Here is a 25177-nt window from a genome sequence, read left to right as displayed (position 1 = left end):
CTTGTAGTTTTCTTATCCAGTTTTGGTATCAGGATAATGCTGGTCTTGTAAAATGAGTTTTAGAGTGTTCCCTCTTCATTTATTTTGGAAGCCTGTGAAAGATTGATGTTAATTCCTTTTTGAATGTTTAGTAGAATTCACCAGAGAAACCATCTGGTAATGGGCTTTTCTTTGTTGGGAAATTTTTGATTACTGATTCAGTCTCCTTACTTGTTATTGGTCTGTTAAGATTTTCTAGTTTTTCATGATTCAGTCTTGGTAGGTTGTATGTTTCTAGGAGTTTATCCGTTTCTTCTTAGGTTATCCAGTTTGTTGGTGTATAATTGTTTATTGGAGTCTCACGATTTTTTTAATGTTTCTATTGTATGAGTTGTATGTCTCCGCTTTAATTTCTGATTTTATTTATTCATGTCTTTTTCCCCTTAGTCTTACTAAAGGTTTGTCAATTTAGTTTGTCTCTTTGAAAAGCCAGATCTTTGTGTCATTGATCTTTCCTATTTTTTCTGGTCTCTATTTCATTTTTTTCCACTCTGATCTTTATTTCCTTCCTTCTGCTAACTTTAGGCTTAGGTTGTTCTGGTTTTTTTCTTGAAGTGTGACGTTAGGTTGTTTATCTGAGATATTTTTCTTAATGTAGACATTTATTTTAAAATGCATTTCTTTTTAATTTATTTTGGCTACGCCACATGCTTTGCGAGAACTTAGTTCCCCGACCAGGGATTGAACCCAGGCAACGGCAGTGAAAGCACCGAGTTCTAAGCACTAGACCACCAGGGAATTCCCTTTAACGTAGACTTATTGCTATAAACTTCTCTCCTACAGCTGTTTTTGCTGTATCCCATAAATTGTATTTCCATTTTGTTTCAGGATGTTTTTTGATTTCCCTTTTGTTTTCTTTTCTGATCCATTGGTTGTTCGGGTGTGTGTTTTTTAATTTCTACTTATTTGTGGATTTTCCCGTTTTCCTTCTGTTATTGGTATCTAGTTTCATACCATTGTGGTCAGAAAAGATTCTTGGTATGATTTCAGTTTCCTTAAATTTGCTAAGACTTGTTTTGTGACCTAACATAGATTCTATCCTGGAGAATGATCTGTGTGTGCTTGAGAGGAATGTGTATTCTGCTGCTGTTGGATAGGATATACTTACCTGTACCAGTGTGTTGTATATTTTCATGTTGCTAATTAGCATCCTTTCATTTCATGTGGAAGAACTCCTTTCAGCATTTCTCATAAGGCAGACCTAGTGGTGATGACCTCCCTCAGCTTTTGTTTGTCTGGAAAAGTCTTTATATCTCATTTGTTTCTGAAAGACAACTTTGCTGGATAAAGTAATCATGGTTGGCAGTTTTTTCTTTAAGCACCTTGAATGTATCATCCTATTCTCTCCTGGCCTGTAAGGTTTCTGCTGAGAAATCTGTTGATAGCCTTATGGGTATTCCTTTGTAGGTGACAAGCTTTTTTTCTCTTGCTGCTTTTAAGAGTCTGTTAGTCTTTGATTTCTGACAGTTTCGTTATAATGTTCCTTGCAGAAGATTTGATTTGAATTTGTTTGGGAACGTGTGAGCTTCATGAACTTGGGTGTCCAAATCTCTCCCCAGATTTGTGAAGTTCTATGCTACTATTTCTTTAAAAATACTTTTTGCCCTCTTCTCCCTCTCTTCTCCTTGTGGGACTCCAATAATTCACAAATTGTTTCTTTTTATCATATCCCCAAAATCACATAGGCTTTTCCCACTCTTTTTCATTTTTTTTCTCCTATGATTGGATAATTTCAAAGTTCCTGTCTCCTACTTAACAGATTCTTTCTTCTGATTGATCCAGGCCGCTGTTGATGGTCTCTGTCGCATTTTTTATTTCATTTATTGTATTTTTTTGCTCCAGAATTTGTTTCTTTATTATGATTTCTATCTCTTTGCTAAACTTCTCATTTTTGTTCATGTGTTTACTGATTTCGTTACATTATCTTTTTGATTTCTTGTAGCTCATTGAGCTTCCTTGAAGCACCTCTTTTGAATTCTTTATTGGGTAAATCACAGAACTCCATATCTTTGGGATTGGTTACTGGAAAATTGTGAGCCTTTGATTGTGTCATTTTCTCTTGAATTTTCATATTCTTTGAATTCTTGTGTTGCTGTCTTCACACTTGAAGTAGCAGTCACCTCCAGTTTTTACTAATTGACTGCAGGAGAGAAATATCTTCTGTCAGATCTGCTAGGGATTCCGAGGCTTTGATATATCTTCTGTGGATATTCCTGCTCCACATTTCTTGCTCCTCCTTGTGACAGAATTCTTAAGCTTGTTTGCATTCTCTTGATCCTGCAAAGTACCAGGCCGGATGCTGACAGCCTCCTTTTTGCTTTCCTGAGGGTGGTGCTTATGGCTCAAGTTCACGGTCTCTCCCAGGCCTGCAGGTTCAGGCCGGCTTTCTGTGCGTGCTCGCTAGCCTGCTGCAAAAGCTCACTCTTGGTACTGTGTGGAGCACTCACGGGAGCCAGTCATGAGGTGGGGTATGTGGGGTCGGGCACGAGGGGCACTGGTGGCGCCTGTGGGCCAGTGTGGGGGTATCTGTGGGCAGAGCATCCCCAGGAGCTTGTGCTTGGGCCTCCTAATGGAGCCCTTGACGTGCTTAGTAGGATCCACATCCCTTCTGTTGTGTTCCGCACCAAGGTCTGGCTGCTGGTCTCCCAGCCACTCACCACCTCCTAGATTTGCTGCTCACGACTCAGTATTCTGGACGGGGCTTCTTTGGCAGTGTGTCACACAGCTGGGGAAGCTAGGCGTTCCCTCACCTGCTCTCACTTCACCTCGAGGGAGAAGTCATTGGCTGAGAAGTGTTCTCTTGGCTCTGAGCTGTGCTGCCTTGAAGGGATGGGTAAAGCGGGTAAAATCAAACTGTGCTTCTTACCCTTTCCAATGCATCTTATCTCCGATTTCTTTTGTTCCAGTGGTGGGCTGGAACTTCTCAACTGGACTCCTAGACTTCCACAAAGGTTCTCTCATCTGTGGGTGATTGTCTAAATTAGTGTTCTCTAGGGGCTCCTGGACTGCAGCTGTGAGGGGCTGGAGCTCATTCACAGGCCAGTTCATGGTTCACACCTGAGACTGAATGTCTGTGTGTGTATTACCTTATGTACAGGTGGGTAAGAGTCCTCCCATGCCCCTTGGCATATGGTGCTGGTGTCAGAACCAAAGCTAAATGGGGCTATAGCCGTGGCCTCTGATAAAGAGTTGGTTCTGAGTCTATAGCTGAGACCATGGGTACAGGTCTGTCTTAAAACAACTCTCCTTGATCTTGGACTGCTCCTGAGTTTTATAGTCTCTTCTCTGGATCCCACAGCTCCCTTTTGTCCAAGGACAGATGCAAAATTGTTGTTGAAGGTGGATACGATGAGGGGTGTCTTACTCGGCTACCTGGCTGACATCATCTTTGCGTATAAACTTTAGAATCACTTTGTTGATATTCACACAGTAACTTCCTGGGATTTTGATTGGGATTCCATTGAATCTATAGATCAAGGTGGGGAGAAGTGATGTCTTGACAATATCAAGTCTTCTTACGCATGACCGTGGTTTATCTCTCCATTTATTTAGTTTTTTGATTTCTTTCATCAGAGTTTTGTAGTTTTCCTCAAATAGGTCTTGTACATATTTTGTTAGATGGCTTTCTTTTTAATATTATTGTATCTCCCTAATTGGTACTTAGATTTCTGATTGGTTAAATTATTTGGTTTGGATTCAATTTGTGGTAATTTGTTAATAAAATATTTTTCCTTCTTTTGTCTCTATTATAACTGATGGGTGTTAACAGAATGTTCCTCTGTTCATAGATTTTTTGGAGTAGTTGTAAAAATGACTCTGTCTCACAGTTTTTGGGAATAGCTGTCTGTAATTTAGAAAATTTAGTTGATTTCAGTAAAGATTTTTTAATTGATTCATACTGTTGTAATTTTTATACTTTTATATAACAAATTAAGAAATTAGGGTAAAGGTAGTTTGTCAGATAGTGTCATACTAGTTATGATTTTTGGTTTGGAAAATGTGGTTAATGAATCACTAGGATGGAGACAGCCAAGACTGATTCTGTGAGACTTGTATTGTAAGCTGGTGTAAGTGAGGAAATAGGCAGTCAGTGGTAGCACAAGGTACTTTTGTTGATATTTATAGAACCTTGATTTTTTTATAAGCAGAAGTACTTTGTTTTTCTCAAGTCAGTTAATTAAGGGTGGTGCTGATTGTGACAGTGTTAACTACTACCTTACCTTGTAGTTTGTGGAATGATGCATTATATTCCTTTAGTAATTTCCTAGCAAAGTTACATTTATTTAGGTATGAATTAAAGATGTGAATTTGTTCCTTTAGTGAGGAATAACTTAGAAAAGCGTTAAATGTTTAAGTTTTTTTTTTTTTTCATTTATAGATCCCCTATATAGAGCATTAATTGTTTCGTAGATCAGAAATATTCTCAGCTATCTGGAGAAAGTCAGCTTTCTCACTCTATTCTTTTTTCCCTTCTAGTTAATTAAAATTCATGTGGTACACAAATTAGTTAATGATGACTTGGGGTGGCTCATCTTAGACAAAATACTTCAGTGGTTTCACTGTGACACATTAGAACTATACTTTGTTCACTCTTAGAATTGTAGACTGGGAGGCAGTGTGGCATAGGGGAGACCATGGCCTTTGGAGACCTGGTGGCCCTATTCCTTCCTAGCCGTGCTCCTTTGGGCAAGTTACTTAACCTCACCAAATTTCTTTCTCCTCATTGTTAGTTGTTTTCATGGGGTATTTAACATAAAGATGACTTTCTTGTGTGTGGTGCAGAGTACATATTATAACAGAATTCCTGTCTCCATTCTCGTGTGTATTTTCCCAATCCACTTTGTAAAACTGCAACTGAGGTGATCTTTCTAAAGCCAAAAACTAGTCATGTCTCTTCTTTCTGAAAATCCTTCAGTGGCTCCCCTTTAGCCTTAGGATGAAGTGCAAATTCCTCAAGGGTCTGTAGGATTTCTCTAGCCTTGTGGCATATTTCCTTCTCCGTTGGGCCTGCTGACTAACGCTTGCTTACCTCCAAGCTCATGTTCCTGTTAATTTCATTCTGCTTTGAACCCTGTCCTTTGCTCTTTCTGACCTTCCTCTTTCTGACCCCAAGCTGCTTCTGTTGTTCAGAACATTAGGTTATATAAAATTCCTATCTTTTAAGTGCATATGACAAGATGAAGAGCTGTGTGGTACACAGTCCTAGCTCCACCATTTACCGTTTAGGGGATCTTTGGACAAATTAGTATCTCTGAGCTTTACATAGTGCCTTATCTGTGAAACCAGGATGTCTGCTTAGTTTACTATGTGAAAAATGCTTTGAGAACCAGTAATACATGCTGTTAAAAGTATTACTATCAGGAGTACATTTTGGGTATTCGTAAGATGGATATATTTCTTAATGTTTAAGAAGAAAAATGATAGTATGGATTGAATTATGCCCCCTGCTCCTAAATTTATATGTTGAAGCCCTAACCCCCCATATAACTACTATGTTGGAGATAGGGCCTTTAAGAGGTGATTAAGGTTAAATGAGGTCATAGGGTGGAGCTCTGGTCCAACAGAACTGGTGTCCTTATTATAAAAGAGGAAGAGACACCAGAGGATGAGGACACAGTGAGAAAGGTGACCGTCTCTGCAAGCCAGGAAGAGAGCTCCAGAAACAGAATCCTGATCTTGGATTTTCCAGTCTCTAGAACTGTGAGAAAATAAATTTCTGTTGTTTAAGCCAGTCAGTCTGTGGTATTCTGTTATGGCAGCCTGAGCAGACTAATACAGATTAAAATATAATTGCCTTGTGGGAAGGGCAAACTAGGCTGATTTTTCAGATAAATTGTAGTGAATAACACAGTCAGCTATAAATTAGTAGACTAGTTTAGAAAATAGTCTTGGTAATTTGGAAGTTATTCTAATAGATTTTTTTTTTTCTATATGACTAGGAGTATTACTATAAATTGTTAATTTCTAGTTTAACCAAGACCCTTTTTGGGAAACTTACTCTCCCCCTCCCTCATATAAAAGTTAAGTCATTTAGGATGCGTTAGGTTTGCAGGTAGTAAACTCATCTCAATTAAGATTAAACAATAAGAAACATTTATTATTACTTTATATCACAAGAAATTCCAAGGTAAGATTATCCTACTGTTGGTTAATTCTTTCGCTCAGTGTCATCAAGGATTCAAATTCTGTTTCCCCCTCATGCTCTACTAAGACAGCCTTCTTCTTAGTCTCCTGGTGTCTGCAAAAATGTTCCGTGGTTATTGTTGAACATTTGGAAATGTCACAAAAGGATAAGGATGAAAACACAGATTATTTATAATCCAACTGTTAACATGCTAATGTATCTTCTCTCATTATCTGATGAGTTAGCTTGTGTAGGTATTTAATTATACCAAAGAAAATTAGGTCACACTATATACATAGATATATATTCTGGTTTTTTTCCCTTTAAGATTATACCAAGAGAATTCTCTTTGTAAAAATAATCATGGGCTTCCCTGGTGGCACAGTGGTTGAGAGTCTGCCTGCTAATGCAGGGGACACGGGTTCGAGCCCTGATCTGGGAAAATCCCACATGCCGCGGAGTGGCTGGGCCTGTGAGCCACAATTACTGAGCCTGCGCTTCTGGAGCCTGTGCTCCGCAGCAGGAGAGGCCGCGATAGTGAGAGGCTGGCGCACCGCGATGAGGAGTGGCCTCCGCTTGCTGCAACTAGAGAAAGCCCTCGCACAGAAACGAAGACCCAACACAGCCATAAAAAAAAAAAAAAAAAAAGTTAAAAAAAAATCATTATTTTTTGTTATTGGAGTAATGATCATTTAAAAAATTGGATATAGAGAAATATAAAGAATATTTAAAAATCACCCAGAGATGACCACTACCGTATTGATACATTTCCTTTTAGACCTTTTCTGAGCTGTATACACATTTCTTTTAAAAAAGCAGGTACATAATCATTTTATATCTTGCTTTTGTTACTGAGTATTTTATATACCTTCTCTTGTGGTGTGTACTCCATATGGTGTATACTCATACTCCTGTTTCTTTGCTTCTTCACTCTCACCCCACACCTGGGCCTCATGAGGAGTCCCAGTTGACTGAGGAAGAAAACACTTCGGTCTAGTTTACAGATGGTTCTACATAATATGCTTTTACCACCTGAAGATGGACATCTGTAGCATTATAGCCACACTCAGCAGTTACCCAGAAGGGCAGTGGTGAAGGGAAATTCTCCCAGTGGGTAGATCTTTTTTTTTAATTGACATATAGTTAATACACAATACTATGTTAGTTTCAGGTGTACAGCAAAGTGATTCAGTTTTATATATATATATATATATATATATATATATGTATATGTATATATATATTTCTTTCAGTTTATTTTCCATTATAGGTTATTACAAGATATTGAATATAGTTCCCTGTGCTATACAGTAAATACTTTTTGCAACCCACTGGTAGATCTTTGAGCAGTGCACCTAGTTGTTTTGTCTTGAAAGAGATGGTTAGAGATGTGGACCCACTCTAATTCATGGCAATAGCTAATCGTTCGGCTAATTGATGATGGGCTTGGAAGGAACATAATTGGAAGTATGGGGAACAGATATATAGATATGCTTCCAGTTGGACACAGAGTAATATTTGTGTTCATTGTGAATGCCCATCCAAGAGCAACCTCAGCAGAGAAGGATCTTAGTGATCAGGTGGACAGGACGTTACCTCTGGATTTCACCCTCTTTCCCTGTCCACCTCTATCCTTGCCCAGCGAGCTCATGAGAAAGACACCATGGTGGCAGGCATGGAGATTGTGCATATACTCAGAAACATGGGTTTCCACTCACCCGGCCAACCTGGCTACTGCTACTGCTGAATGACCACCTTGCCAATAGCAGAGAGCCACCAATGGCCCCCTAAGAGGGCACCATTCCTCTGGAGGGACCAGGCAGATATCTGGTGGCAGGTGGTTTGCATTGGACTACTTCCATAATGGAGAGGACAGCACTTTTTTCTCCCTGAAAAAGCTGCTTACTCTGGGTATGGATTTGCTTTCCCTCCCTGCATTGTTTCTGCCAAAACTCTTTGTGACTTTCAGAATGCCTTAATTATGTCTTGGTATGTCATATCACACTGCTTCTGACCAGGCAGTTCATTTTACAGCAAGTGAAATGTGTCATTGGGCTCATGTTCATGGAATCCCTGGTCTTACCATGTTCCCCATTAGCCTGAAGGAGCTGAATTGATAGAACAGTGGAATGTCCTTTTGAGGACTCACTGCCCAGTTGGTGGCAGTTCTTCGCAGTGTTGGGGTAGTGTTCTCTAAGATGTGGTCTAGTCTCTGAATCAGCCACCGGTGTGTGGTGGGGTTTCTCTTGTAGCCAGCATTCATATGTCAGGGAATCAAGAGGTGGAAACGAAGTGATGTTTTCTCACTATTACCCATAATGATCCACTACCAAAAATTTTTCTTCTGTATCCACAACTCTGGGGCATGCTGGTTTAGAGTTCTTAGTTCCAAAGAGAGGAATGCTTTTATTGGGGAATGCAGCACTGGTTCTATTAAACTGGAAGTTGAGCACCAGTCACTTTGGCTTCCTTGTGCCAGTGAACTAACAGGCAAAGCAGGAGATTACTGTATTGGTTACTGTGATTGATCCTGACTCTCAAGTGGAAATTGGGTTGCTACTACACACTGGGGGTAAAGAGGAGTATGTGTGGAATGCAGGAGATCCTCTGGAGTGCTGTTTACCACTCCCGTCTCCTATGATAAAAAAGTTAATGGAAAACTAAAACAACCCAGTACAAGTAGGGCTGCTAATGGCAGAGAAGGTTTGAGTCAGCCCACCAGGCAAGCAACAACAACCATATGAGGTGATTGCTGAGGGCAAATGAAATATGTAATGGATAGTAGGAGAAGAAAATTATGATAAACACCAACTATGACCTCATGACCAGTTATAGAATGAAAACTCTAGTAGTTATGAATATTTGTTCTGTATCTTAATATTTGTGTATATAGTAACCTATTCTCTGCCCCCCCCATTCTTCTGTATTTAACTTAAGATGTGTTATTAGTGGTTAACCTTGTATTTCAATATTTTAAGTTACAGGATATCAAAGGGGAAGTACAACTCAACTAAGAAAGGAAAGAACATTACTCAAAGAGAAAGTAGACTTCGTACTCTCTTTTGGGGAGATGGCATCTTTTTGGTTGTATGAGGGATGGTTGCATTATGTTAGACTGAAGCGTGATTTTGCTGTTGTTTTTATTCAGGAGCTGAATATGATGACAGAGGTGTGTGTGTACCATATTGACAGAGGGTATCACGGTGGTTCGTACTATATCAGTTTACTTAAGGTGGAATTGTGTATGGCATAGTTATAGTATGGTTCCTTCCCTGCATGTTTGTGGGTTAGAATTGGCTAAAAGAGAATTTGTGTAAGCTACACTCACTAACCTCTGAAGGTTTTTGTGGTAAGATGCAGTGAGAGATGCAGAGGTGTTGGTGGGTTCCAGCTTGACCTTGGTCTCCTTTGCTCTGCGTCCAGCTCTCTTTCTTGGTTGCTGATAATTTGATCAGCAGTGGCATCAGGCCCACTCACCTGGTGGGAGACCTACAGCTTCCCAGATCTCTCCATGAGTCTTTCCTTTGCAGTTGCTTTTCTGCAGCTGGATGTGTTGGGTGTCTCAGATAGACTATTTGATGACTCTCTGATCCTCATACTTCCCTCTGGGACCTTCACAACTTTCCCAGCTATTCCTATAATTGTGTAAAGTAAAATTCTGTAATTTCTTATTCTGTAACTCATGGTGGTTCTACTTCCCAGTTTGAATTCTGACTTAATGCGTTTTCCTTGTTGGTAAATACCTAGATCACTTTTATTGACTGCATGGCATTCTAATACCTGAATATTTTAACTATCAGTCATTGGCCATTTAGATTGTTTCTAGGTGTTTTTTTTTTTCTGTTATAAACAAAGGTGTGGACATTATTGAGCATACAGTTTCTTTGCACTTGGCCTTTTATTTCTTTTGGGTAATTCCTAGAAGTGAAGAATATATGCATTTTAAAGAACCGTGATGCATATTGTCTAATTGCACTCTCCAGCAGAATGTTAAAGTGCTTGCCCAGGCAACACTCTTGATCATCATGGCTCTTTCAGTTTAATTCCTTTTAAGAAGAAATAAGATTATATGAGAAGATAATTAGTTAACATGGAAGGAGTTGATGGAAGGAACCCAGTGTCTTGGACTCCTGTGGAATATATTCTGTCAACAATACACTGACATTATTTAACTTATTTAACTTACTGACATACATTGACATTATTTAACTTATTTAATACATTTAACTTATTTTGTGTTTAAATGTAGTTGCTCTTTCTAAAACTGGGTTTTTACAGGTTTTCATTAAGCCTGTTTTTTATAAATATAATTCCTTTACCATCCTGTAGTATGGTACAGGATGGTAAAGGAATGAGTCTGGGATAAGTTTCATTGACTGAGGCTATAATTAAGGTAAAACCTAAAATTTCAGAACGTAATTATTTAGTTATTGGAAATGCCCTGGAGTTATAAATTGACTTGTGAAGGTTTAAAAACATAATCTACGTTAGAGTTGAATTTGGAATGTTATTTAATAAGTACACCAGCTGACGAACTTCCCTGGTGGTGCAGTGGTTAAGAATCCGCCTGCCAATGCAGGGGACATGAGTTCGAGCCCTGGACCAGGAAGATCCCACATGCCGCAGAGCAACGAAGCCCGTGCGCCACAACTACTGAGCCTGCACTCTAGAGCCCGCGAGCCACAACTACTGAGCCCACGTGCCACAACTACTGAAGCCCGTGAGCCTAGAGCCCGTGCTCGGCAACAAGAGAAGCCACCGCAATGAGAAGCCCGTGCGCCGCAACTAGAGAAAGCCCGCATGCAGCAATGAAGACCCAATGCAGCCAAAAATAAATAAATAAAATAAATAAATTTATTTTTAAAAAAAGTATATATATGAGTGTACCAGCTGTTGATTGTTCTGTGTTAGCTCTTCAATTAAAGAAGAGCGTGTGCAACAACTCCCATTCCTGTACCTCAAAACTGTGACACAACAGGCAGCAGGGATTTCCCCTGGATTTTGCTGGGAATGAAAGGACTATTAGGCAGTTAGCAGTTACTTTAAGTGGGAGGTGGTGGGGAGGAGCTGTGCTAGAGCTTACAGTGACTAGGTTTCAACCTGAACTGTTATGCAAAAAATTTATTCTTCTTGCTGGATATTTGCTGTAACCTGGTAGGGTTTCTTTTTATTTCCTTTTTACTTTTATTGGAATAGGTATTGTGTTGGAGAAAAATTAGATCCTTTCTATGTTAGCTAGGTATTGAGTGTATGCATGCATACCCTAATCCCCATGGCTCCAACCAGGATTTGGCCCGTGTGCTCTTTTTTCCTGAATCCTCACATACCTCTCCACGAAGTGATTATGGATTCCTCCTGGAAAGTTTCTCAAGTCTCAAACTAACCAAATACTTAGGTGGCCTTCAGCAAAATAGATGTTTTGTTTTGTGTATATAAAACTCCTCCTGTTACAGGTATTAAAAGTTGACATTTTAAATCCTTCTCATTAACATTAACATACCTCTTTTAAAAAAAAAGAGTTCTTAAACTTTATAGAGTGTATTTTAGCAGTTCTAAGAAACTTTCTCCTCACCCCCGCATTTTAACATTTCTGTAACTGGGATGCATTTTACAATTAATGTTGTCCTTAAAAAGCTATCAGCCAAGCAGCAGTTGTCATTGTTCTCAGTTGTCTTTGTATGAATTTGGATGGTTTTGCTGTTGGTATAACTGTATTATTGCAACCTGTCAACAAACCATTTAAGGACCATTTGAGGAAAGAAAAGAGTCAAACCATTTAAGGACCATTTGAAGAAAGAAAAGAGTCTTGGGTTTTCTCTTAAAAAAATTTTTTTTTGATACCTCCTGCTAAGATTAAGATAGCACCAGCATCAAAGTTTACAGAATTAGTGTCAGGAGCTTGGAGGAAAGTCCTGGGAATAAAGGTGGAACCTTATTTTAAAAGATGTATCACTTGTAGTAGGAAGTTCACAGCATCTCCTATATATTATTCCAGCCTCTCTGTTTAATCTGAATCTGATCATGAGGAAACAATCAGACAAATCCAGGTTGTAGGACTTCCTATAAGACAGCTGGCCTGGAATTTTAAAATAATGTCTATTTTTTTTTTTAATTTATTTATTTCATTTATTTATTTTTGGCTGTGTTGAGTCTTCATTGCTGCGCGCGGGCTTTCTCTAGTTGCGGTGAGTGGGGGCTACTCTTCGTTGTGGTGCGCGGGCTTCTCATTGCAGTGGCTTCTCTTGTTGCGGAGCACGGGCTCTAGGCACGTGGGCTCAGTAGTTGTGACTTGCAAGGTCAGTAGTTGTGGCGCACGGGCTTAGTTGCTCCGCGGCATGTGGGATCTTCCCGGACCAGGGCTCGAACCCGTGTCCCCTGCATTGGCAGGCAGATTCTTAACCGCTGCGCCACCAGGGAAGCCCAATGTCTATGTTTTCAAAGAAAATAAAAGGTCAGGGTTGGGAGGGGATGTTCTAGTTTTAAGGAAACTGAATAGACATGCCTGTCAAGAGTTGTGCACAATCTTTGGTTGCATCTTGAATCATACAAAACAAAAGATGTAAAGGGTTTGTTTTGGAAGTTGGAAAAATTTGAAAATGAGGTCTATAGCTGGCATTACTCTATGGTTAAGAGTGATATACAGGGCTTCCCTGGTGGCGCAGTGGTTGAGAATCTGCCTGCCAATGCAGGGGATACGGGTTCGAGCCCTGGTCTGGGAAGATCCCACATGCCGCGGAGCAACTGGGCCCATGAGCCACAACTACTGAGCCTGCGCGTCTGGAGCCTGTGCTCCGCAACAAGAGGGGCTGCGATAGTGAGAGGCCCGCGCACCGTGATGAAGAGTGGCCCCCACTTGCTGCAACTAGAGAAAGCCCTCGCACAGAAGCGAAGACCCAACACAGCTAAAAATGAATAAATAAATAAATAAATAAATTTTTAAAAACTTAAAAAAAAAAAAAGAGTGATATACAAAGTTCACCATCTAAATAAATCCCAAAGAGCATTTTCTGTAAGTATAAAATAAAATTTCTTCATAAGAAAGCATTCTGACGTAATTGAGTTGGCAGGTTTTTTTCTGAGTGATACATAAAAATGGTGCTTCTGACATAGCTGTTTTGTTGGAGTCATTGAAATATGGTGTTTTTTGGTAGATGTGGGTTATTTTTTAATGAATTATCATGAAATATCTTCCATTTTATCATTGGAAAAGCCTTATTTAAATATTCGAAATATTCTGTGGGAAAAATACTGACTTTGGAAAAGTTTCTGGCAAGTTTGGATTAGAGTTAAGTTAGAAGTTGTTAAACAGATACAGTGTGGTGACATTTCTACAAAGATTGGGAGGAAAGGTAAAGACAGAAGCAAGATGGTTAACACTTTTTTTAAAAAATGCACATGAGACCCCTGTTTTGTTACCTAAGCAGGGTTATTAAACCACCTGCAGTTAGGACACAGAGAAATTATTGTTCCTCAAAGAAAACAAACTGTTTTCAAATCCTCTTGTCAGACTTTAAAGAAGAGTTCAAGGTAAGTAAGAAAGAGAACATTTTAATTTGTCATACTATTTTTCTGAAATGTTATTAGGCTAGTACTGTAGGATATGTGCTAGGTATAGGCTTTGTTTTCCCTGTAGGACATCTTTCAGTAGTTGGGCCCTATATTAGAAATGATGCTCTTAAAGTTAGTTTATAGGTTAGTGTTTGTTTGGAACTTAATTATACAGCTAAAATGTTACAGAGAAGAGTTGGGAGAAGGTGATTAGTTGTATTAGACTTGTAAAAATAAATAAACAAGTACTTTTTTTTCTTTTGGCCTCACCGCGTGTCTTGCGGGATCTTAGTTCCTCAACCAGGGATCAAAGCTGCGCCCTCTGCAGTGATAGCACAGAGTCGTAACCACTGGACCTCCAGGAAATTCCCAATAAACAAGTACTTTTAATAAATCAACAGTAGTAGTGTTTGAGGAATACAGATTTAAGGTGGAGCTAGAGCACAATGACAGTATTGGTGTTTTGGTATTTATTTCATATGATGTAAAAATATCTAGGGCTTCCCTGGTGGCGCAGTGGTTAAGAATCCGCCTGCCAATTCAGGGGACACGGGTTCGAGCCCTGGTCCGGGAAGATCCCACATGCCGCGGAGCAACTAAGCCTGTGTGCCACAACTACTGAGCCTGCGCTCTAGAGCCCGTCAGCTACAACTACTGAGCCCGTGTGCCACAACTACTGAAGCCCACATGCATAGAGCCCATGCTCCACAACAAGAGAAGCCACTGCAATGAGAAGCTGTGCACCGCAACAAAGAGTAGCCCCCGCTCGCCGCAACCAGAGAAAGCCTGCACGCAGCAATGAAGACCCAACGCAGCCAAAAATAAAATAAATAAATTTATATAAAAAAAAAGAAAAACAGTTCCTTAAAAAAAAAATCTATATTAAAATGGGTATTTTAAGATATTTTCTAAGAAGGGTCCTGACTTCATTTAAAAATCAGTGAAACTTAATTTTTAATATATTTTAGATATAAAACTTTGCAAACATTATAAAACCAAGTAAAATGTGAATTTTTAAAACTAAATATGACATTTATTGAAGTTGAAGGACAGATACATGGGGTTATCATATTATTTTTTCTACATATATATAAGACTCTGCTAACCAGCGGAACAGTAGGAGATATTTGTAATTCACTGTACATGTTTTCCATTGAATTCCTACAACTACGAAATAATGCCATCTCTTGTTTGGTTATTTAGATAGAGGAAGTTGGATTTGAACTTGCTTTTTGCATTGATGCCCTGATTAAAATCAGGGTCTTAATATTAGAGGAATTAAAATGAGAGTAGGCAACAAACAGTTACTCCCATAATCAAGAAGCTACTGAAAATTGTTTTTTAAAAAAGAATAGGAAGAGAAAAATAGCACATGGGAAAATGCTCATGGTATATTTTTAAATGAAAAAAGGTTATGTAGCTATAGAGTATGATAAGTTTTACATTCTTGTATACATACATGTACTTGAGAGACTTGAAGAAAATACACTGAACCGTTAACAAGGTCAATTTGAATGATAGGACCATGGTACATTAATTTTTAAATTTTATCTCTCTCTTTGTTAAAAAAGCAGGCAAAAATGAAACCATATAGTATTTTTTTTCACTTAGAATGCGTTACTTTTTAAATTTTTTAATTAATTAATTTTATTTTTGGCTGCGTTGGGTCTTTGTTGCTGCACGTGGGCTTTCTCTAGTTGTGGTGAGCGCAGGCTTCTCACTGCGGTGGCTTCTCTTGTTGTGGAGCATGGGCTCTAGGCACATGGGCTTCAGTAGTTGTGGCACGCGGGCTCAGTAGTTGTGGCTCACGGGCTTAGTTGCTCTGCGGCACGTGGGATCTTCCTGGACCAGGGCTCGAACCCGTGTCCCCTGCATTGGCAGGCAGACTCTTAACCACTGTGCCACCCGGGAATACCTGCATTACTTTTTAAGCATACTCATGACGAGGATGTTCTCTCTGTCTCTTTTGGGGTTTAAGTAATTACTTGTAACAGAGGTAGAAAGGTTTTTCTTGTGGTCATATGTGAAGGTTGAGAACGAGGGAGAGGAAGTGTGGTTAAAAATAAATGTATAGGTATGAGAGCGATTGCTTATAACTCGTAATTTCCACTTTAGGGAGTGAAAAACAAGCGATTATTTTGCCTGTGTAGTTACCTTGAGGGGCAAGAAAAGGACTTAATAGGAGTAGTTTTACTTGAAAAGTTTCTTTAGCTAAGCTTGGTATCCACAGGTGGATAAATGAGGAAGAAGAGAGCTAGTTTTATATATGGGCTCTTCAGAAAATTCAGTTATCTAAGGAATTTCCTGTTTAGTTCTTGGCTACATTGTTTATTTTGAGTTTAGCTCTTTTAAATAATTAACTTTTCCTTTAAAGCTGAATATGTTTATTTCCATTTTAAGCAAATTTCATAAGTGGCATAAGACAGGGATGGCAAATGGGTTACATATCACGTGTCAGCTCCTAGAGTGATTAGTTAAAAGTATTTAGACTTTTGTAGGAAGACTGCTATAATTGATTAACAGTGTCTGTTTTAGCTCCTTGGAGAAGTGCTGGCTATTTGTCTTCTGGTTTATAATCCATTTCGTGTGATCCTTTGGAACATACTAAGGCTGCTTGGTAGTTAATAACAGTAAAAGCACCAAAGAATGAGGGAGACCAACTATTGGATACTAAACTTACAAACCTGAAATAAGTGACAGCAGTAATTCTTGTGCAGATTTAACTTTTAAATCCATGGTCTATAGAGGAAATTAACTGTGACTAGAACTGCACTGTCTCCAGTAAGGCCACAATCTACATATGGCTCTTGAGCACTTTAACATGTGGCTAGTTTGGGAAAATGAATTTTAAAATTTTATTTGATTTTAATTATTTTAAATTTAAATTTAAAATAGAAGCAGTGTAAAATGGTTTCTGTTAAATACAGCTTTATTTTTTTGGTAGGGCTACATTTTACTTTAACCATTGCGTCGGAAGACGCATGGGAAGTTTTTACGTCTAGGCCTGGAAGTAGCACCCGTATCTGCTATCATTCCATTGACAATACTTAGTTAACACATCCATCACTTCATGTATATCTTTTTTTTTTTTTTCTTTTGCTGAGAACAGGTAAGTTCTACCCTTTTAGCAAATTTCAATTATGCAGTACAGTGTTAACTACAGTCACCATGTTTTACATTTAGGCCTTTTCGTTGGACAGAGCTAGGATATTGATATATAATACATGATAAAATCAAAATTAGGTTCAAATGAATGCTTTCAGTTTAAATCCAGAACTATAGGTTTTTTCTTAACTTCATTCTTCTTTCATCAGAATCTCTTTTGAATTATGCCAAACATCTCAGGTCTCAATGACTTAAACATAAGTAATGACTTGCTTTGTCCCACACTACACAAACAACAGTCTCAGGATAATAATTCCAAAACGACCATCAGCAACAAAGTGATTGAAAACAGCTTTAGTATTTTTTTGTTTTCCTCTTTCAGTTGTTTTCGTCCTAAGGATAAGCCCCATTAAGAATGTACAATCAAATTTCTGTGCTTTGAAGCCACTTTTAGGATATTTTCTTTCTGGTTAAGCCACTAATTAGATGCACAGTTAGGCTCATTTGATTAATTTTACATTTAATTTTGGGAAATTCCTTTTTAAAATTTAATTTTGTTATAATTGTGTGAATTATTTACATAGTTCCAAAAACAAATCTAAAAGCAAGGTATGTTTAAAGAATCTTATCCATGTTCTCACCCACCTATTTACCCCGACCCCATATGTAATTATTTTTTAAAGATGTTATGTTTTATCCTTTTTTCTTAAAAAATAAAAACATATATTTATTTATCTTTCCCCATTTCTTAAGTAGTAGCATTCAATAAACATTTTTATTTTCTATCTTGTATTTTTTTTTTCACCTTAGCAATATTCTGGAGATGGAGGGTAGTGGTAATAACGACATCCCTCAACGTTCCTTCTTACAGCTGTATAGTACTCTGCTGTTTGGAGGTCCCATAGTTTATTCAAGCAATCCCCCATCGCTGGTTATATCGGTTGTTTCTAGTCTTTTCTATTGCAAATAGTGCTGTAATGAATAATTACATAATATTTTTGCCAGTGATTATTTGAGATAGATTCCTAAAAGTGAAATTACTGGGACAGAAAATAAGTCCATGTGTAATTTTGCTGGCTATCACCAGCAGTGTATCAGAGAGTCTTTCCCACAACTTTGCAGAGTACCTTGTCCCACTTTTGGATTTTTGCTGGATGGATAGGTGAGAAATAGTATCTCATATTAGTTTGCATCTGTATTTCTTGTCTATGATGAGCGATGTTGAATGTTTTTAAAAATGGTTAAGAGTGGTTGCATTGCTATTTTTCTTTTTTTTTTGAACTGTTAGATCTCTATTCCATTGTTTCTATTTATTCTTGGCCTTTTAATTTTTAGATTACATATTAATTGTGATACAAGTTGCTGGCCACCCTGCTCCCCTCCCCCATCCATTCCCCCCACCTCCCCCCGCCCCCCAGGGTTTATCACTTGTCTTTGAATTTTGCTCTGAACTTTGTCTCTGAACATTTCTTACTGTCTGACTCTGAGTTGTGTACTAGAGTTTGGGAAGAATGGATGGGTTGGGGTCATAAGATTTACAGTAGTTTTTGTGGAGATGAGAAGCTTGGTTGTAATGGTTAATGGGGGGTTTGGATTTCTGATGGTGATTAATGTAAACAGGAATGTAAGGTAGAATGGATTTAGTCCATATCATTGGACTAGTAGATGTGATTTTTTTGTTAAATTAACATTTGTTAAGTAGAGCCCCAGGGTGTCATGGATGGTGAGCTCAAGGTTCAACAAAAGACTAGAAGGGAAAGTGAAATAGAGACATTTATTACTCACAGGTCCTGGAGGAGATACACAGCATGCCTTGAGGGGACACGTGGGGAGGTCAGTGCAGGGTGCAGGCGGAGAGTGAGCAATAGGACCTGAGGCACATGCCTTTATTAGGGTCCAAGGGTAGAGTGCTTTGTGGTTCATCAGACTGGTCCGATAAATTTTTTGATTCAGTTGGGCTTTTCTATTAAAAAATATAATTATAACTCTGCCTTTCTACAGAACAGATGTTTAATGAATGTTAACCTAAGTAAATATTGGTTGTTTTTGTTCTTATTGCAGGCTACAGACAAGAGAAAAGCTTTAGAAGAGACCAAAGCCTACACAACCCAATCCCTAGCTAGTGTTGCTTATCAAATAAATGCATTGGCTAACAATGTACTCCAGTTGCTGGACATCCAAGCCTCTCAGCTTCGGAGAATGGAGTCTTCCATCAATCATATCTCACAGGTAACAGCTTGTAAAAAGCTTTAAATTCACATTTAATTAACTGGCAGTATAGTATCAATAGGTAGCCTAGAAATATGGAGTCCTTACTCATCTTCTTACTGACTGACTAGTCATTACCACTTTCAGCTTTAGCTTTGGGTTCAGTAAGCCTACTCTTCTTTTTTTTTTAAGTTTTTTTGTGTGTTTGGTAAAATATACATACCAGTGGTTATTGGTCTGTGGTTTTGGTGCTAGTGTAGTGCTGGTCTTACAAAATATGTTGGACAGTATTCCCTCCTCTTCAGTTTTATGGAAGAGTGTGTGTAGAATTGATTTTCATCCATTGCATTGATTTTCATTCTGGTCTTATTTCTCTTTTTTTCCTTATCCATTTACCCTAAATGCTACCTTTACTATGTATGTTTTTTATTGTAGTTGGGGAGTTTTTGAAAGGCAGCAGATTGTATTGTTATTCAATTTAAAAAATTCTAGAACCTAGCACTAAACCTGCCATATGCTTAGCATTCAGTAAGTGTTTGTTAAAATTTCTGTTTAGGAGGGGTTGGTCTGTATACTATTCAATACAATACATGGAAATATTTAATAAACATTTGAATAGAGAAAAAAGTCCTGTGGGCATGTAGTTTGGGTGGCGTTGAAGGAGTGACATTTAAGTTGGGGTTTGAAGGGAGCCTGTGCATTTATCATATTGACATGGAGTGCATATGCATTCCAGTCTGAGGCAGTGGCGTTAGACAAAGACATGATGGCTTGTTCAGGGTGACTAGGATGTAGGTTTTGTTTGGAATGAGGAATGTACCTGGAGGTTAGTTTGGAAAAATAAATCTGAAGTTCTAAATTGTAGTTCATTTCTCTTTGATTTGGTTTCATTGATAAAGCTGAATGACAGCTTGTGTTTCATTAGGGGAGGAGGTGTATCCTTTTGTTGCTTCTCTGCTTCTGTTACCTGCTTGGTGGGAAATATGCAGCTCCTGAATCAGAGCAGCATGTTTAGCAGAAAAAGAGAGTATCAGTCTTCCCTAACCATCATCAGATGGCAGACTGATGTGATTAAGCCTTGAAGCAAGCGAAAGAGGATCCTTTGGAAACTGGAGACTCTGTTCTTTACTTTTAAGGCAGACAGCAGGCTATCCTGCCTCTGTTCAATATGCTTTTTGGAGAAATGAATCAACCAAGCCCATATTCTGCCTCAGATAGTCTGTTTGTGGTGTTGAGGAAGCAAACCTCCAAACCCCTACCTGTTGATCACAAAGTTTGGGCTAAACCATATTTTAGTTCTGTCCTAATCAATAGTAATAACTGGGGACTGGTCTCATCTCACTTAGAATAAGGGCTACATTTCTCAAAAAGGGACTTTGGAACCCTCTTTCTTCTGTTTTGATTATAAGCGGTTAGTTTGGGAGTTTCTTTCCAGATCTTCTGACCTTTTGGTTTTCTGTAAGCCATTCACCAGGCTATAGCTTGAACCTCCTAATCAGTTGCTGGGTCTTTACAGTTGCCTAATCTTGTTTCAAAGCCTGGAAATGGTTTTTCACTTCCTGTGGTTTAAACCTCAGATACCTTAGCGTGGCATAAAAGGCCCTTTGGTCTGGTCTCCCAACTCTCATCACATTCCTGCCATGCTCAACTTCTTGAAGTGTTCCAAACACAGCATGCAATTTTGTGCTTCTTTGCTTTTCCGTAATTTGTTTGTCTTACTTGGAATTAACTTTGTTCATCTCTGTTCTGCTTAACATAAGCACCAGATGAAGCCTTCACTGATTAGGTCAGGGTAGGGTTACTGACGCAGTCTGTACTGTGCCATCTTACTTGCTCCTCCTTGTATCAGTGACTTGAGGTATCGATACATGTCTGTCTCCCCTTCCTCTCTCTCTCTTTTTTTTTTTTTTAATTTTATTTATTTATTTATTTTTGGCTGTGTTGGGTCTTCGTTTATGTGCGAGGGCTTTCTCCAGTTGCGGCGAGCGGGGGCCACTCTTCATCGTGGTGTGCGGGCCTCTCACTATTGCGGCCTCTCTTGTTGCGGAGCACAGGCTCCAGACGCACAGGCTCAGTAGTTGTGGCGCACGGGCTTAGTTGCTCCGTGGCATGTGGGATCTTCCCAGACCAGGGCTCGAACCCGTGTCCCCTGCATTGGCAGGCAGATTCTCAACCACTGCGCCACCAGGGAAGCCCCCCCTCTCTCTTTGAAGGTAAAGACAATCCTGTGTAAGTACCACGCCCCGACCGATTGCGCCCCAGGAGCTCCTCATCTCTGTATCCTCTGTATGTAGTTAACCAGAGCTTAAGAGGTGGTTTGAAAAGTATTTTTTGAATGAGACAGTGTGGTATGGTCTGCTTCGAAGTCATAAAGATCTGGGTTTGAATCCTAGTTCTGCCAGCATGTGATTTGATCAGATAACCTAACTTTTTTGAGTTTAGTTTTCTCATATGCAAAATTGGGACTATAGAGCTGACCTTAGAGATGAAGTAAAGAATTGCATGTAAAGCATTTAGCCTAACACCTGGATATAAAACGTTGGCATTATTAGTCATCATAGCTAATCATCCATTCTTTCTCTTATATTCAGCCTCTCTTGAATTCCCCCTCTAATCAACATTAAGTATTTTCCCCCCATCTTAAAAAAAGCATTCCTTACCAATTATTTTGAGATATTTCCTTTTCTCTCTTGACAGTTCACAGCCTAAGTTCTTGAATCTGTCATCTTGTGGCATCTTCTTCCTTGAAACATATATATGCCTCAGTCCATTGTGGTTTGATTTTGTCTCCTTCTACTCCATGGATGTTGCTTTTGCAAAAAGGAGCAGTGATATCTTTCTTTTAAATCTAGAAATATTTTTTGCCACCTCTTCCTTGTTGCTTTTATTTGTGACACGTGACAAATTTGTGATTATGTTTGTTTGTTTGTTTACTTATTTAATGCCTCTTCCTTCTCTTAGAGGTAAGTTTAATGATGACAGAAACCTCATCTGTTTGGTTCATCACTGTGTCCCTAGTGTCTCCCTTAGGGTCTGGCAAGGAGTAGATCCTTGAATCTTTAAATTATCCATGTGGAACTTCAGAAAATCTGTAGTCCTTTGTGAATAAGTCCTTGTGAATAAGCATCACTGTTTTTTTTTCAAATTAATTAAAATATTTATTTATTAACATTAGCTTTTAAAATTTATTTATTTTATTTTATTTGTTTTATTTTTGGCTGTGTTGGGTCTTCGTTACTGTGCGTGGGCTTTCTCTAGTTGTGTCGAGCGGAGGCTGCTCTTTGTTGCGGTGTGCAGGCTTCTCATTGCAGTGGCCTCTCTTGTTGTGGAGCACGGGCTCTAGGCACGTGGGCTTCCGTAGTTGTGGCACACAGGCTCAGTAGTTGTGGCTCGTAGGCTCTAGAACGCAGGCTCAGTAGTTGTGGCGCACGGGCTTAGTTGCTCTGCAGCATGTGGGATCTTCCCAGACCAGGACTCGAACCCGTGTCCCCTGCATTGGCAGGCAGATTCTTAACCACTGTGCCACCAGGGAAGCCCAATATTTATTTATTTATTTATTTGGCTACACAAGGTCTTAGTTGCAGCACTTGAGATCTTCATTGCCAGGATCTTCATTGCCAGTGCGGGATCTTCATTGCGGCATGCAAGATCTAGTTCCCTGACCAGGGATCGAACCCGGGCCCCCTGCATTGGGAGCGCAGAGTCTTAGCCACTAGACCACCAGGGACGTCCCTCACTGTTGTTTTTAGAAAGTTCTCCATTTCAAAGGAAAATGAATGTACCCTAGTGTAAATTTTGAATTATCAATGATTTGGTTCAGAATCTTAAACATAGTACTTAATGTGGTCACTGAAAATATTTTTGCCCACCTGTTCCCTGAGAAAGTCCAAGTGTGGAGAATTAAAAAAAGGCTGAAGTGGATTAGAACCTGTAATTAGACAGTGTCAGTGTTTGCAGTCTTCTCCGTACTCACACTCTGCCTTGCAGTTCTTGTGAAACAACCAGGCAGGAGCTGGTCAACAAATAAGAGCGAGGATTGACCATTACCATGAAAAAGAAAATCTCTGTGCCTATTACTTTTATTAAAAACCCACGCCCACCTCTATCAGATGATATTTCAATCCTTAAACTTTGCCTTCAGGACAAAGGCTGGATTGTTGGCGTGGTATTGATGCAAGCATGATCTTGTCTTCCCCTGCCTTTCTAGCTTCATTCCTTCCCTTCCTTCACGCTCTGTGCTTCACACCTCCTCATTCATTCAGAGTTCTAGCAGTGTGCCGCCGTAGTGGCTAGTCCCTTTGCTTGGAATGTCTGTCTCCCCGATTTCCTCTGCCTGGCTAACTCCTGCTCATTGTTTAGGCTTCAGCTTAATTGTCCTGGTCTCATGGAAACCTTTTCCTTGGTTCCAGAAGGCTAGGTTTGATCTTTCCTTGTACTTCTGTGCCTACTGCTTCATGACAGATAGCTTATGTTTGGTCTTCCTGATCTGTTCTCTCCCCGCTGGTCTTTACCCTGGGAGGTTTACTGTATGGATTATGTCAATGGGCGTCTGTGACTTCCGGCTTCAGATAGGGTGCAGCCAGTGTGGACATGGGTAGGTCGGGAGCAGTGAGGAAGTTAAGCTCAGAATATTTATTTCCCTGGTTTCTTCCTGGTGGACTGGCTGTGTCCCAAGACAAGTCATTATTCCCCTCAATAAAGCCCTTCCTGGTGGCCTTGTCTGTGTGACTTTCTCTTCCTCATCTGGTAATCTCTCCTGCCCTTGTCCTTTTGGATTTAGGGGTGCTGTTCCTGCTGCTAACACTAGTTCCTGTACCTTCCTTTCTGTTCCCCTATCCCTCACCATTCCTTTGTATTTAGTCCCTCTGTGTAATAAATGCTTTTTGAATTTTTCTAATTGGAATAGTTCATCAGTTTCTGATTGGAAATCTGGCTAATACAGCCCACCATGTGTTATTTCTGATACTGCCCCCTCTTTCCTCCTGTTTTTGCCTTTGCCCTCACTTAGGGAAGCAGGAAGCTCAGCTGGTGAAGTTCTAAAGCACCCTCTTTCCACTTTAGACAGGACAGTGCTACTTTTGTTTATATTACATAATGAGATTCTGTGTAAGAGTTGATTTGAAATTAGGATGAACAACAGAAAGATTTGAAAATCAGTGACTGCAAGAAAAAAAAACCTTAAAATCTTTTTAACAGCATTTAAGTTACTGTAAGAGGCCTGGCACCTGCCTTTATTTTTAGCCTTACCCCTTACTACTAACCCACCTAGGACCTTTAAATTCCAGGGATAAGAAATCTCTCTGCCTGTCAGTGTCCTGGCTCATATTGTTACAGACATGTTTCACCTGGCTAACTCCCACTCATCCTTGAGGTCTTACCCTAAATTTTATTAAAGGGTGGTTTTCCCCAATTCCCCTTTCTGGCCTGCCTCCCACCTGCGCACATATTATTAGAATTCTGTTAATTGTTTTTATAACATCCTATACTTCCCTTTCGTAGCATTTATTATTAGAATTGCATCGTTAATTTGTCCTATTCACTGTCTGCCTTCCATAGCGTTCACTGTGATCTTTGCTGTATTTCTGGTGCCTAACATGCATACGTCTATTTATTCAACAAATAAAAGGGAAGGAAATTATAGTGGAAGGTCTCAGAATCTCTTTAGAGGAACTCAATGCAGAGACTTTAGGGCCATTAGAATTTGTAACAGTTTTGAATGGGGCCATCCCCTTTTAATTTCAGTTGATGGAAAAAAAAGTCATTGTATCCTTATTTTAGAGAAACCTTATTTGGTTGTGTTCCTCCACAGACTAATGGAACATTGATTGCTAAATACCTCTGAATCATTGAACTTGAAAAAAAAAAAGGCTCTCATTTTTATCACTGAGTAGTAAAGATGACTTAAAATATTGTTTTGGAGGGGGAGGAGGGACAATTTTAAGCTCACAGAAAAATTGCACGTACAGGACAAAGAACTTTTTTGTTTTGGACTGTTTGAGAATAACCTGCTGCTATGATGCCCCATCACTCCTGAATACTTCGGTGTATTTTCTAGACATAAGTACATGCTACTGCATAGCCATAAAACAGTCGTCAAAATCAGGTTAATTAGCATCTAATCCACACATTCTGCTTACCTGCCAATTTGTTCAA

At 39.3% G+C, this 25177-nt stretch overlaps 1 protein-coding gene across 13 annotated transcripts in view; it reads left to right on the top strand.

Moving 5' to 3' along the window:
• The window catches only part of ABI1 (abl interactor 1), a 95739-nt gene that overhangs the window by 22784 nt on the left and 47778 nt on the right, over positions 1-25177 (top strand). For all 13 annotated transcript variants that reach the window (XM_059911990.1, XM_059911991.1, XM_059911989.1 and 10 more), the window contains exon 2: positions 18878-19045. In XM_059911990.1, coding sequence (XP_059767973.1) covers positions 18878-19045 — 168 coding nt within the window. The remainder of the gene's footprint in view (positions 1-18877; positions 19046-25177) is intronic.

Source organism: Balaenoptera ricei, chromosome 2 (genome assembly GCF_028023285.1).
Source record: "Balaenoptera ricei isolate mBalRic1 chromosome 2, mBalRic1.hap2, whole genome shotgun sequence".
Classification (NCBI taxonomy): Eukaryota; Metazoa; Chordata; class Mammalia; order Artiodactyla; family Balaenopteridae; genus Balaenoptera; species Balaenoptera ricei.
Note: the sequence above shows the minus strand (reverse complement) of the source record. Positions and strands in the feature narration are given on the sequence as shown.